At 42.1% G+C, this 14,110-nt stretch overlaps 1 protein-coding gene across 3 annotated transcripts in view; it reads right to left on the minus strand.

Annotated features, from left to right (window-relative positions):
- The window catches only part of grin2ba (glutamate receptor, ionotropic, N-methyl D-aspartate 2B, genome duplicate a), a 200,652-nt gene that overhangs the window by 180,312 nt on the left and 6,230 nt on the right, over positions 1-14,110 (minus strand). For all 3 annotated transcript variants that reach the window (XM_078161815.1, XM_078161814.1, XM_078161813.1), the window contains exon 3: positions 11,914-12,021. In XM_078161815.1, the coding sequence (XP_078017941.1) occupies positions 11,914-11,940 (27 nt within the window). In that variant the 5' untranslated portion in view covers positions 11,941-12,021. The remainder of the gene's footprint in view (positions 1-11,913; positions 12,022-14,110) is intronic.

Here is a 14,110-nt window from a genome sequence, read left to right on the forward strand (position 1 = left end):
ATCATGAATGAATGAATGAGGAGCCTTTTGGACAAAAGTTGCGATTTGAAGACGTCACTTTGGGCTTTGGGAAATTGTGGTCAGCATTTTTCCTATTTTTTTGCATTTCATAGGTTAAATATTTTATGATTTTTCAATTAATTGTGAAAATAATCAGCAGATATAACCTAAAATTAAAATTATCATTACTTGCAACCCTAGCAGTGTGCCATTAGCATCCTAAAGTCTTCCCTTCTCTCTGCACACACATGCACGTGCTGCTCATCGCATGTTGTCTTTCCCTTTTCTCACTCTTCCTCCATTACAGTATGCACACACACACACTCACACACACACTGACTGGAGAACACAGTACGTAGATGAGGGTTAACGCTGCACTGTGCAACCGAGGAGACAGTATCTTATGTCACCCTGAGGGTTTCCCTGCTTCATAATAGATATCAGACACTTGGGCAGCAGTTACAGATAATGTCAGGGGGCAATTTTGTCGTGACAGATAATATAATTCCAGTGGACTTAAAATGAAATATATTATCATCCTGGTGTCGAAACAGAGCTCACCCTTTACCAGTAGAAAAGGGCTGTTTTACCATTTGTGAACACCGCATCAAATATTAGACTTTACAGCTGCTATTAATAAGTGGCACATCCACACATACATGACTTATGTTAAACGCAAAGAGGTGATTCACCACTGAGAATTTCACCTCTTAAAATGCACATGACTCTAAAAAAAATTTAGATTTACATTCAGTGAGAATGTGGAGGTGGTTGTTGCATGTTTTTAGCCTATTTTTAGCCACATATATCTGTTGCCTCAAGTGTTTGCCTAATGTACCTTCCTCCATACATAGTTTAAGGATGGGACCTGCCAATCATCACCCCCGTAACTGCAACCACTATCCACATCATGATCCAAACTGTGCCACATAACACTAGCTGTACAGCTAAGATAAATCCCTTGAAGGATTTATAGTTACAATTACAACATGTGAGAGCCTTACGAGCCCAAACAGCTTGAATCTTCCGCTGAGTGCTCAGTTCTGAGAATTAATATGGACTGTAGATGTCCTATAGACCCACTAGGCTGGGACATTTTAAGGCTGATTGCCTCTCTACCCTCTGCTGACTCTTATTATACTCCTAGCTATATGTTTAATGGAGCATCTCGGTGACCCGGCAGGCCAACGTGCACATTATGTATTTGCAGCATTTTACAGGTCTCTCTTAGGTCTGCTGTGTTTGTTGTCTCTGTGTAATGAGGAAATAAAATCTGTTTTTTGTGTGGATTCGGTTTAAAAGAGCAGTAAAGCACTTCCTGGTTTGGCCAAATTGCTTTGGTTTCAAGACGGTGGCCAGCAGAGGCGGAACGTGAGGGTGGCTTCAGCCCTGAATGTTTTCTCAAAAGTCCCAAATTGTTTAGGTTTTTAAATACCTCCAGCAATTTAAATGCCCATGTTGTTTGTCCTAATAGGCTATTCCCTAAAGAAATCTAATACAACTGAATCATGGTCTTCTGTTGGTCTAAAGCCCTGTTTCCACCAAACACTATCAGTATGGTACCTTTGGAACCAAAAATAACCCTTCAGACATGGTACCTAGAGGCAGCAAATCTCATTTTATAGTTACAGTTTACTAATAAAACTCTCCACAGTATGAACAGTGGTTACATGAGCCTCAAAACCAGCCACAACTCAGCCCTGAGCAGAGTGACCGTCCTCTACTGATCAATCAGACTGCAGTGTTCACAGCTCCACCTTTTAGTACCAGATCTGTGTGCTAGGTACCCCAACAGAGGGGGGACCAAACATGGGGACGGTACGAAACAGTTCCATTAGTACCATCCACAACTTTTCACAGTGGAAACAAAAAAAAAGCGAACTGAACTGAACTGTACTGTATCGTACTGCTCGGTGGAAACAGGGCTTAAGATGGACGACATGACAAAAATGAAGCCAAAACATCTCGATCGCCCCCTGGTGGCTGGCTGCAGTATAGGTCCATGTTAGCAGATGGGACATGGGCCAAACTAAAAACTCAAAGTACACATCAACTAATTTTTCCCAAAGATGGTTTCTGTCATTTTTAGGTAGTTCTTATCACACTGAAGTGTTTCTGATAAGTTTGGTTATCACTAGTAATTTGATGTTTAAAAAAAAAAGTGGGCTTGAAGACATGACTGACAGCTGCATGTGCCAATCAGTATGCTCGCTATCAGTAGCACTGCTTGCAATTAGTCAGATGGGCTTATGAGTGGTAACTTGATACTGGCGGAGATCGCTACTGCACAGACTCTGGCTCCAAATGACGTCACCAGCGCAAGATGGCAGCAGCCGTATCCGGTATATTTTGGCTTCATTTTAGTACAGTGGGTGTAACTGGAGACATGTTGTCCATCTTTGTATACAGTCTATAGTCTAACATTTAAAAGAGTATTGAAGACCACATATACTTTACATTGTTGGGGATTCTTGATTTGCGATTAGTGCAGCCTGGATTATTACAGCATAGATTCAAATGTACCATATTTTTCAGCTAAACATTCAATCTAACAAAAATAATTTTCAAGATAAGTAATGCTGTTTACACCAAATTTCTAACGACCTATTTTATGTACCTTGGTAACATCAGATAATTTTTGCCTCTTTTATGTGGCAGGAGTGAAATTAGTCATCCTCAACATTTGTTGTGTTTTGGTTTCAGAATGATGAAGACAGTTGGAGAACGATTACATACAAAACTACTCTACAGGATGAATTTAGGCGACTATTATTCAATTCAATTCAATTTTATTTATAAAGCCCAATATCACAAATCACAATTTGCCTCAGAGGGCTTTACAGCATACGACATCCCTCTGTCCTTGGTCCCTCACAAGGAAAAACTCACCAACTCCCCTCTTCCAGGACGGACAGACGTGCAATAGATGTTGTGTGTACAGAACACATCCACATAATAAATTTACGGTAATCCAATGTATGGCTTTTCACAGATGATGTGCAGATTTTATGTAATCTATTATCTAAAATGGCTTAAAAAGTGCATGTAGCTGCTGTAAATAGGAAAAAAATCTCCACAGGAGAGCAGGTGAGGCCCCCATAGGTTTGGGCTGAGCATTCAATGGTTACAATGGCTGGCTCCGCCCCTGCTGGCAAGTCTAGTAAGTCATTGATCAACAAGTATTCAATAAGAGAGTTTGAAAGTACTCACCTCCAATCTCTCTCTCTCACACACATACACACACACACACACACACACACACACACACACAAACACACACATCCTTAATGAGGGTGCCATCAGGGTCTGGCTGTGTGAGCATGTTCTAATTGTCTTATCTTTCGAGGTGGCACATTCGCGGGCTGAGGCTTAATTTAACATCAAGTCCTCCTCAAAGCACTGGCGTTATTTACACTCCACCCCATCACCGTCCCACACACACAGTAACTTACACCCAGGGCTCAACCCCCCCAAAAGTACCCCTCTCGCACACCCATGTCAATGCTCTCTCTGTTCTCATCTTTTCCCTTACTGCACTCGTCACCCACCAACACCCCATCTCCGCTCATGGTAAATTAATTGGCAAGCTGTTGTCATGAGATACCAACAGTATTAGAAACAAGCATGCACTGATTCGCTTGTTATTCTGTTTGTGTACGCTGCCACAAAGAGCACGCCTCTGACAGCGCTGCAGAAACAAGAGTCCAAAGTGTTTAGCACCTTTAAAAGGTTAGAAAACAAAGACGTCTCGGCTAGCCAGGCGGCTTTCCTCTGCCATACCTCAAACAGAAAGCACAAGTTGGCTAGACTCTCTATTCTGACATGAGACCAGGTGTAAGGCTTTGTTTAAAAAAATTTATTACCAGTACCAGACGTTGCGCTAGACTTTTTCGTCGCCGGTCATTTTGACCGACAGGGTCATAAAAATCCAGTCATAATCTATTTTTACTGGTCATTTTAATTTTCGTTTTTAAATGATAATAAAGATATTCAAAGACATTTAGTTTTCATTCGTTCGTTTATAATAAATCCAACAAGCAAGTTATAAAGTGTGCATTAATAAGGACATGAACGAAAAGATGAACAGACATCCACACACCCGTGCCATTAGGCTTCGCCCTGGACACACCGGACGGCACTAACGCGTCCGGTGTGTCCATGGTGTTATGTAGCCTAGTTATGCCTGTAGGCTCGGTGACACAAAATTAAAATTGTAATGAAGTGAATAGGGTATTGAAAAATGTGTTCCGTTATGCACTGTTGTGTTTTTTTAAATTATAAACACGGTATTTTCTCCTCACGTTCCTCAGTGTGTGTTGTTATTTTATTTTGAAAATTGGCTGGATTCTCTCATCTTTTCTGTGTCCGACTTCCTGTTTGGTACGATCCGCTCTATCCAGCTTGACAGAAGCACTTGCGGCTCGCGTGAAAAATAGACCAGACGCCGAACTGAAGCGCTGCCTCCGCGGGTGCTCCGCTCTGCTCAGCGGCCTGTGTGGACAGTCAGATAGGTTAACATGGGCGCTGATTGAAAACTGCCTCCGCTGCTGGGCGCTGTGCTTCGGTTCCGCCTCCAGTGTGTCAGGGGCGTTATGTCAACAATGCTACATGAAGCAGATGAATGACTTTTTCTCTGCAGTGTGAAAACGGCAGCCACTTAAACCACTGACTGTGCACTCTGCCGCCAAGTGGGCAGGGGTGGTAATTGCAACCTGTCAAAATGACCGACGGCCTTCAGATTTTCCGGTCATTGTTGTAAAAAACCGGTCAATGACCGAGAATATCCGGTTAACGCGACCCCTGACCAGTACCCTTTAAGTGATAACGATACCAGGAGAGTACTTCATGTAATACCTTTTTATTCTACTTAATTTGATACCCATCATGTGAATGGAAGCAATAGGTTGTGGAAAATGTCTCAGACACTACAGGCGTGTAGTATAGCCATACTTTCAAACATCTGGGTGGCATCTCAGCATGTTGAACTGCCAGTTCCATCAAATACACCACACAGGATTTCACCACACCACAGACTGTACAAGTTGTAGCTGCTGCGATTGTGGGCCAGTCTGGGATTCCTATGGCTTAAGGCCAGTAAGATATAACACTTTTCAGACTTTTTAAAAGCCAATCAGAATAAAATTTAAGACCAACTTAAAAATTTAATTATTAGGGTTGGGGATAAATTTTGCCCAAATGTTGCGTGGTGGGGACAAGGGTAGAACAAGACAAGGAATTACATGGTGCTTGGTTGGCAGGTGTTCTTGGTGATTTTTGTTTCTCACTCTGCATGGAGGATTCAATGGCCTTGATTTCCATTGTGCCAAGCTTTTTTAACTTTTTGCATAAAATACACCGAGCCTTGTATGCATCGCTTTGTACAGGGTTTCTATGCTGCAAAATCTTGGCTAAATAGATCATTTTTATTGAACTTGCACTTCTCTGTACCATCTAGCTATGCAAGAGGTATTCGGTACATTATTTTTTAAAAATAGATGTTACCAATTTTAGCATTTTTAGGATTTACGAAAGATTGTTTCAAAACATTTTAATACCAATAAAGGTATTGGTATCATAGCCTTTAAAGACTTTTTAAGGATCCTGCCAATCATAAATCGCACTAAATTGAAAAAAGATTGATTGGTAATTGGCTTAATTGGTGGTTGGCTGCAAGCAAAACCATACAACTAGTCATTGTTTCTGGATCTGGGTACAAAAAGGATCGAAAAGCAGGTATTGTTTGACTGGAGGAGTTTCCATACTACATGGCTTTGGTCAATACCTTCAAAGATGTCGAATGCCCATACCCAGCCCTTAGCAGAAGTCATAATCGCATCCCAAAAATGTGACGTTTTTGTTTCCATGACACAAGTCTGCATTACTGAAAATACTGGAAAATAGTTGAAAATCAACAAAACAAGGCAACAATGAACATGCTGTAGCCCAAAATCATACAGTTCCATATCCAAATGTGGAACACGTGTCATATTAACGTGACCTGCAACTGTCACACTACATCTTAACGTGACCGAGCTGTATCTTTGGGCCAAGTTTTATCAAAATATATCATGAAAAACAACTGACGCAGTGCCACACTTGGGCCATAAGACCAATCTTTACTTTCTTCATCAGCAACACAAGTGACAGTGTGTGGAAATCGATCCATAATTAATCCATGAGGACGAAATCTCTTGTCGATGTTTGTCGGGAGTTTTCACAATTGAACAGTCAGAGCACTTACAACGTTTTCAATACTTCTCAAACTCCGGTTCTCGCTTTCAGGAATCAATCTGAGATGCAAACGGGAACAATCGACTGAGCACACAGAAGAGGTTAAACAGCTGCATGAGAGCTGCATCATCTCCAGGTGCATCGAGTTTAATCAGGCAGACTTTGACAAACCTATTATGTTTGTATCCCTTACAATAGCTCACATCGCAATCTCCCCCTCGTTTCCTTTTGTCTGTCTGCCTGGTTGGAAGTATTACAGCATCTTCCTGTTCTATACAAGACACACTAGCACATACAACCTTTTCTCTCCCTCATCCAGCCCCCTCTTTCTCTGTTTCTCTCTCCCTCTGCAGCCTGGTTGCCACCTATCACAGATTTTGACAGTACATGGATGAGGTCCCTCAGAGAGGCATTAGCTCCCCATTGGGAGTTCTTCTGCTAAACTCCTGGCGGGCATTTTTCCTTAACACAGCGCAATCAATAACTCTTAATATTATCTACTGGCAAACAGAGTCACAGTAAAAGGCTGCAGGAGGCTTTAGGACAGACTGAGGCTGAGAGCCTGCGAGGCGGCAGCCAGGGCAGAGCAGGCCTTGCTTTGCTGAGGCAACTGAAGCAAGATGAGCATTAGTTATGACATTTCAACAGCAGCAGGGCCGGGAGACGCTGCCTCGTGTCCAGGTGATCTCCAACTCTGGAGTGCACTCAGGTATGGTCGAGGGTCACTGCCCATGCTTGACCATTTCATCTTTGCAACATCACAAACAGGCTTTTAGAGATTCTTTTGTGTGTGTGTGTGTGTGTGTGTGTGTGTGTGTGTGTGGTTACGCTGATGATGCACCGCCATCCAATCTTACAGCAAGGGGAGGGCATAGCTCACTCCTGGTAGAAGGCCGTATCGGGGAAAAGTAATCCCTTCTCTGGTATAGACTGATTTATTGTCCGGCACAGCTTTCATAATGGGAAAGAAAAACGTAGCTTATGGAGCGGAGATGAAGAAAAATAAGTTTAAACGGCATTACTTAGTTGCAGCTTCTGCACAACAAGACATTGATCAAATTCTGTAAGTATAGCATTAATCACGTACTATGACACAGGTGTTATTATTCCAAATTAAAGCTGGATCAGAGGAGTTGCCCTTAAATCAATGATGACAACTCCAAGCTGCTCTAAGTTGTAGAACATTATGTAAAACCTACATCAATGTGCGCTACAACCGAATAACACAATATTACAAGTTTTTAAAGTGAAACAAAGGTTTTCTGTTTTGTTGTGAGCCCCGGCATTGTGTGAATTTCACTGTCTCCCTGCCCTTCAAACTGTACTGCTACAGTATACTAATAAAGAATGTGTTTGGTTTATCATTCAGGTGCAATCATCCCTTCTGTCGACTATACAGCGAAACCCTCTGACACTCACTGCATTGTTAGTCCTCTAGGCATGAGCACAAGTGTTTCCTGTCGATCATGGCTGCGTAAAGATGCTGACCTGTGGCGTACACACAAACACACACACACACCAAAACAAATCATTCACCCGCTTCAACAACACAACCTCTAGGTGAGGCCAGAAAACAACAAGTCAGCTGAAGCCGGGCGCAGAGCTGCTCTTCCAGACAGCTGCTCACAAACCTGCGCTAGCTTTGCCTCAAGAGTTGGGCAGATATGTGAATACATACATATCTACAGAAACAACAGTGAAATGCACACACAAGTACAAACATATAAAATAACACACTAAAACACACACTATATATAAACACAGACAAAAACACACATAAATCTATCAAAGGCTGCAACTAAAAGTAATTTTCGTGATTGATTAATCTGTATTTTCATAAGGAAGCCATTATTTGTTTATTCCAGAGATTTTCAAACTGGGAGAGTTGAAGGGGAGGTGTGGAGGGAGAGATGTGAGTCAAACATACTGCGTGAGATGAAAGAGAAGGATGGTAGGAGTTTGGCCCACAATTTGCATTAAAAAAAAAAAATCTACTTGTCTTGGAATCATTAATCATATAAATCTGAACACCCAAGCACAAAACACATATTTTAGATTCAGTGTGACCAACACTTTGCAAGGATACCATTATGTCAATCCATAAAAATCAACACATTCTCACTTCCAACTCATCAAATACCAACGCTTGGTCAGTGGCCCTGCACGCCAAACTATGACGCTCTAGGTAACTCTCCTGTGTCAGTTTTAGATGTTGAGGGATGACGTGCCAATTTACACTCTTTACATGCACTGTGTCTTTTTAAAATAAACTGTTGTTGTCACAGGAAATGCGCAGTTTCTGCCCGTAAAATGCATTCAGTCTCTTTCAAAATAAACTTAGAACGTAGGTAAAAAAAAAAAAAAAAACAAACACTGCTTTTCGGCTAACTTCCGGAGGTGTAGGCAACAAAAGCACATGGCTTGGTTCAGAAAAAAAGTAATGTAACGTAAAGTAACGTCATGTAACATATCTCACTAGTGTAGTATGCTACACATACTAGCTCACTATGTTTTGATTACTTTTGGGTTCACACACGACACAAACAGCAGTGTCTAGGGTCAAAGTCCTGAGTTTGTTTGACCCATCGATCGCCGACCTCCCTATGCAGACTTTGTTGCTCAGCAGTTGCTTGGAGCCACAAAAAATGCCATCACCCGGTGCGTCTCATACACATATGCCACTAAAGGATGCCTCTGTGCATCACTATCTGCAGCAGAGGGCCACTGACCTGCCATCTGAGTTGTGAGTGAGACCGGGTTTTAAAAACGCAAATAAAACATCCATAAACTCAATCAAAAAATCATAGAAAAAAAGATGCTTCTTATAACTCCATAATGCGCCTGAGAATCATCATGTTTTCAAGTTATCGTCAGTCTCAAAATAATGCAGTAATAGTTGTCTCTACATCCATAGGTATGCTGCCAACAGGAAGTGCCAATATCTAATTCTGCATACTTTTCATGCTGCCAATTAGCCAAAGATTCACATCTGAACAGCTGGAACCATCATATGTTGACATTTTTCCATAGTAAATGACTTAAACAATCAATCGACATTAAAAAATGATTGTCAATTAAATGCCTGACGGTTCCAGCGTTAGATCTACCCAACAACTGGAGCACAAACACCGACGGCACCTGAAGCCTCCTCACAGCAGCATCTGTGGTGGTGCCAGAAAATAACAGATGCCACCAAAGCAAATGTTGGAAGTGCAGCGCTCAGCTAATGACTGGATCTGCAGGCCGTTTTCCAGGTGACTTATGTTACTGCTCCGCTGCTGTGAGACGAGGATGAGTGAAGCTGTATTGATCTGCTGTTTTGCAACCCAATCGATGCCACCGCACGGATCTTAGCTTTGTTTTCAGGTCAAGCTGAAACACGTGATCTTACGGACCAAATTCAATTAATAATAAATGATGGCATTACTCTGAGATAAATATCCCGCCAGAGACTTACACTCACCTCGCTGCTGTACCTCACAAGTTTATTCAATTACAAGATAATTGAACATCAGTGAAGCCAAGGTGTAACAGTGTGATTGGAATTCATTACAAAGAGAAACGTGACGGAGCGAGTTTGCCGTGCCTGAAAAGTTTCTTTGAATAGGACCGAGTTATTGAATAAATGAGATATGCCCACACAGCGTTGAGTAATTTTTGCACATGGTGACAAAACAGAATAGACAGCAGCACAGGAACATCACAAGCCATTGTCTTCCTGAGGAAACCCACAGCTGCACTCTTCCTATCCTCTCCCCAGAAACAACTACCAAAAACACTTCCTCTCTTGTCTTCCTCTACTTGTTTATTTTCTCCTGTCCTTCTCTTCGTCAAAAGCCTCCTAACTCCCCGGCTCTTGAATTTGCTCTAATTTAGAAATACACAGTCGAAGGAAGAAAAAAAAAACTTCCTCTCTCCACACCCTTTCCATGAACAAAAGGCATGAAAAGAAGAATGATGTCAGTTATAAATATTCTCCCAAAATAAGCACATAAACATACTGGCCTATTCAGCAGAAGAATGCAACACCAGACTCACAAAAAACACTATAGGAGGAAGACAGATATACCCAGGAGGTGCTCATTTATCTCACTGTTACGCTCCGATACAGAAATCTGCCGTTAATTACATTCTGTAGGGTAGGAGAAAGGTGATCCGAAAATATTTCATACTTTATTTCACACATCAAAGATTGTGGCCTCGATATAGTGTGTGTGTGCACTGGATGTGAGTGATGACACGGGCTTTCAGAGTCTAAATAAAAGTCTGCTGTTAATTGGATTTGACTGAAAAATGAGCCACGCTGCACTTAATTAATGGCACTGAGTGGTGGGGACATAATGAGGGGCCAAAATCCCATTTAGGTTAGGTACACAAGGATTAGAGATAAAGCTTTTAAAAAACTCATGAGGCATTATTATTCTAATATGTGCTCATTTTAACCATTATTCCAACCGCTGCTTTTTCTAAACAGTTTATGTAAGAGCAGGAAGTGTGCTGGACTTGAATAATAAGCCAAACGGACTGATAATCTGTAACTGTAAGTATGAATTCTGTTCAAAGAAGGTGGGCCGGCTCTGTTAACGAGATTCACCACCGTAGTTAATTCATCTATATGGTAATGGTTTATGACGTCAGGCAATAGTAGGCAATGTGCAGCGTCAGCGTTAGCCGAGGCAGCCGTGTGACTTTCAGCTAACGACAGAAGGCCGAGGCACTTCATTACGAGGCTGCACTGTCGCTCTGCTGCTGGCTAAGATGGCAGCTTAAAGTAATAGGAGTGAGTGTGTAATGGCAGCATTTGTAGTGTGCTCACACACAGTCCATCGCCCCCACATACCACAACAACCAGTGCCTCCCATCAAAAAAGAAACAGGAAGAAATTTAGTTCCTCAACCTTGCCCCTCTGCACCGAGGCTCAGCCTCTTAAACGTCACGGCTGATTAATAGTGCACGGGAAGAAAAGAGAGGACGGGAGGGAGAAAGGTGAGAGAACTTAAGAGCAATTAAAAGGAAAAAAAAGCTTAGCAGTGAGGAACGAGGAGATGAATGTATGAGAAAACGATGGAATGTGCTGATATGATAATGGCCTCTCACAGGCCCCTGTGGCAAATAAATTTGCTCTGTGTAACTTGGTCCTGGGACGGAGAGAGAATTATGTGTTCTTTTATCTTATCACAGTAAACAATCTTCCTCCCTCCTTCATACAGAGCGTGAACAGAAACACGTCTAAATGGTCACACGCCCCTGACACAAAATCCTACTCAACAAATCCTTTAATTGCCTGATCAATGCCTGTAGAGCCATGCAAATTAAGCCGATAGTCGATAGGGGCTGGGTCGGGGTTGAACGTCCACGCGCTGACGCATGCCACTGATCAAAGTGCACACTGTGCTAAAAACCCGGGATTAAACCATTCATCTGTAGTCTCCACCTTGAACCATTATCCTGACCCTCAAGCAAACCTGGTGTGAGATACAAAGCGAAAAAGGCCTTTAGAAGTTTCAGACCATCCATCACTGAGCTGCAGGAGAGGTGCATGCTAAGGGAAGCTGCAGACGCACAAACACACACACAGGTGAGATAAGACGGGGTGTTTCGGCGGTTCCCTTCAGGGACAAGGCGAGAAAACCAAGAACAGCTCGAGTTGTAGAGATGCCTCATGCATCAATATTGTCTTACCTTGTGTTTTGCCAGCCAAAGTCTCATCCCGGCGTCTCAGAAGTAGCATGATGGTGCGGCCTGGGACTCCTCTCTCCCTCTCATAGCCTCAGACTGAGGGAGGCTGAACTACAATCAAAAACAAGAGACAAGACAACATGATTATTGATTGGGAGCTGCTATTGTTTCTTAAAGGAACAGTTCATCCCAAAATCTAAAATACATTTTTTTTAACCTGTGGTGCTATTTATCAGTCTAGACTGTTTCGGTGTGAGTTGCTGAGTGTTGGAGATATGTGTATGTGTATGCTGCACAGATGTCTGCCTTCTCTCCAATATAATGGAACTAGATGGTACTTTGCTTGTGGTGCTCAAAACGCCAAAAGAATATTTGTTAAAAACTCAACAGCAATGTCTCTTTCCAGAAATACCAACCTGGTAACTCAAGATAATCCACAGACCTTTCATGTAGGGACTGTTTTCTTTCTACTGAACTATACCCGCCAACCGTATCACCATACAGAAGGAAGCATGCATGAATGTCATCTGAGCTGTAACGTTAGCTAGCTCAGTGGTGAGCTTGCAGTAGATCAGCTCCTCCAGACAATTGACACAAACTCAGCCAATTAATGTGAATTCTGCACAACCTTGCAACTTCATCCAGTCATCGCAACTTTACCACAAACTTGACTATTTAAAACAGATAAAATCTCATTTCACTGTAGAGCTGTTCGCAGCGTATTGATTCGTTCAGCTCCTTCTTGTCCTGCTCTTGCTCTCTATCTCTGTTTATGAGACTACTGCTGCAGAAGTGTGAGCTTCGTGCCTGGGACAAAGTTAGCCACGCAGTGACAGGGCTAACTGTTAGCAGCACACAGCGAACTTTGCCTAACAGTTATTAACAGATTAAATGACAGAGTAGGGCTGTTTCAGTGTTGGTATAACTTTGTTGGGACCGTTTAACCGCTCAATGTTGGATGTTAACTGCTGCTGCTGTGTTTGCTCGTGCTAAGCACAGAGAGCAGGAGGAGAGCAGCTCACGAAGACGGTCCTTTTGCGCTGCACTGACATCAGCAACAGGCGATCATCTGTTGCTGCCACCGCAACACCATCATTACAAATAGATTTTAATTCTGTGGGAAATGTTCATAATAACGGGCTCCAAATCCGAGACAGCATCACAACTATTTTTGCTCATAATTTCTATGCAATACAACCCTATAAACCTGTGGTTCCCAACTGGTGGGTCGCAGTTCAAAAGTGGGTCGCAGGTCCATTCTGACCCGACCGCAAGTGACTCGCTAATGAGTCTAGTTTGTAAAAAAACAACAGACAGACAGCTACTTTACAGAGACAGCAAACTAGCTCGACGACATGGCCAAACGCAAGTGTGACGCTGAATAAATTCAACTTTGTGGACTTTGAACTGATGACTAAGGGCAATCTGGACCCTATGACTGGACCAACTGGGAACCACAGCTATAAACAATGCTACATGCTTCACAATATTTTAAAAATGCTGCTGTGAAATCAGGCCTTTCAGGCCACAAAATCCTGGAAGAGCCGGTAGATGCACACTTCCTTCTGTGTGGTGTTACATTTGGCGGATATAGTTTGGTAGAAAGAAAATAGTTCTGTGGAGTATCTTCAGTAACCGGGTCATGATTTCTGGAAAAAGACATTGCTGTTAAGTTTTTAAAAAAAAATTTTTTTGGGCGCTTTGAGCACCACAAGCTGAGTGCCATCTAGTTCCATTACATTGGAGAGAAGGCATCTCTATGGCTGATATCTCCAACACTCAGCAGCTCACACCTAAACAATCTAGACTGATAAATAGCACTACAGGTAAGAGGAAAAATATGTATTTTTGATTTGGGGGTGAACTGTCTCTTAAAAACATTCTTATTTTGAGTTTCTGTTATAACAGTTTGTCTCTCTGACTGTGCAATCAGCGATCACAGGAGATGAAATCAGCATCATTTTAATTTCTGACTGTTAATGCAGAAAAAAAGCACAAATATTATCAAAAAAAATGTTTTAAAAAGGCTCTAAACACAACAAAACAAGTAAAGCGCTCCCTGAAATTTATCATTTCAGGTGTCACTCCACCAGCAGGTTTATTTGCTTTAACCAGCTGCACTTTATAAAATAAATGGGTTTTAGTCTTCATGATTAATGAAATTACACCTCTCTACCAGGACACCTCATTAGCTGTGTGG

This window comes from Epinephelus lanceolatus, chromosome 18, assembly GCF_041903045.1.
Source record: "Epinephelus lanceolatus isolate andai-2023 chromosome 18, ASM4190304v1, whole genome shotgun sequence".
Classification (NCBI taxonomy): domain Eukaryota; kingdom Metazoa; phylum Chordata; class Actinopteri; order Perciformes; family Serranidae; genus Epinephelus; species Epinephelus lanceolatus.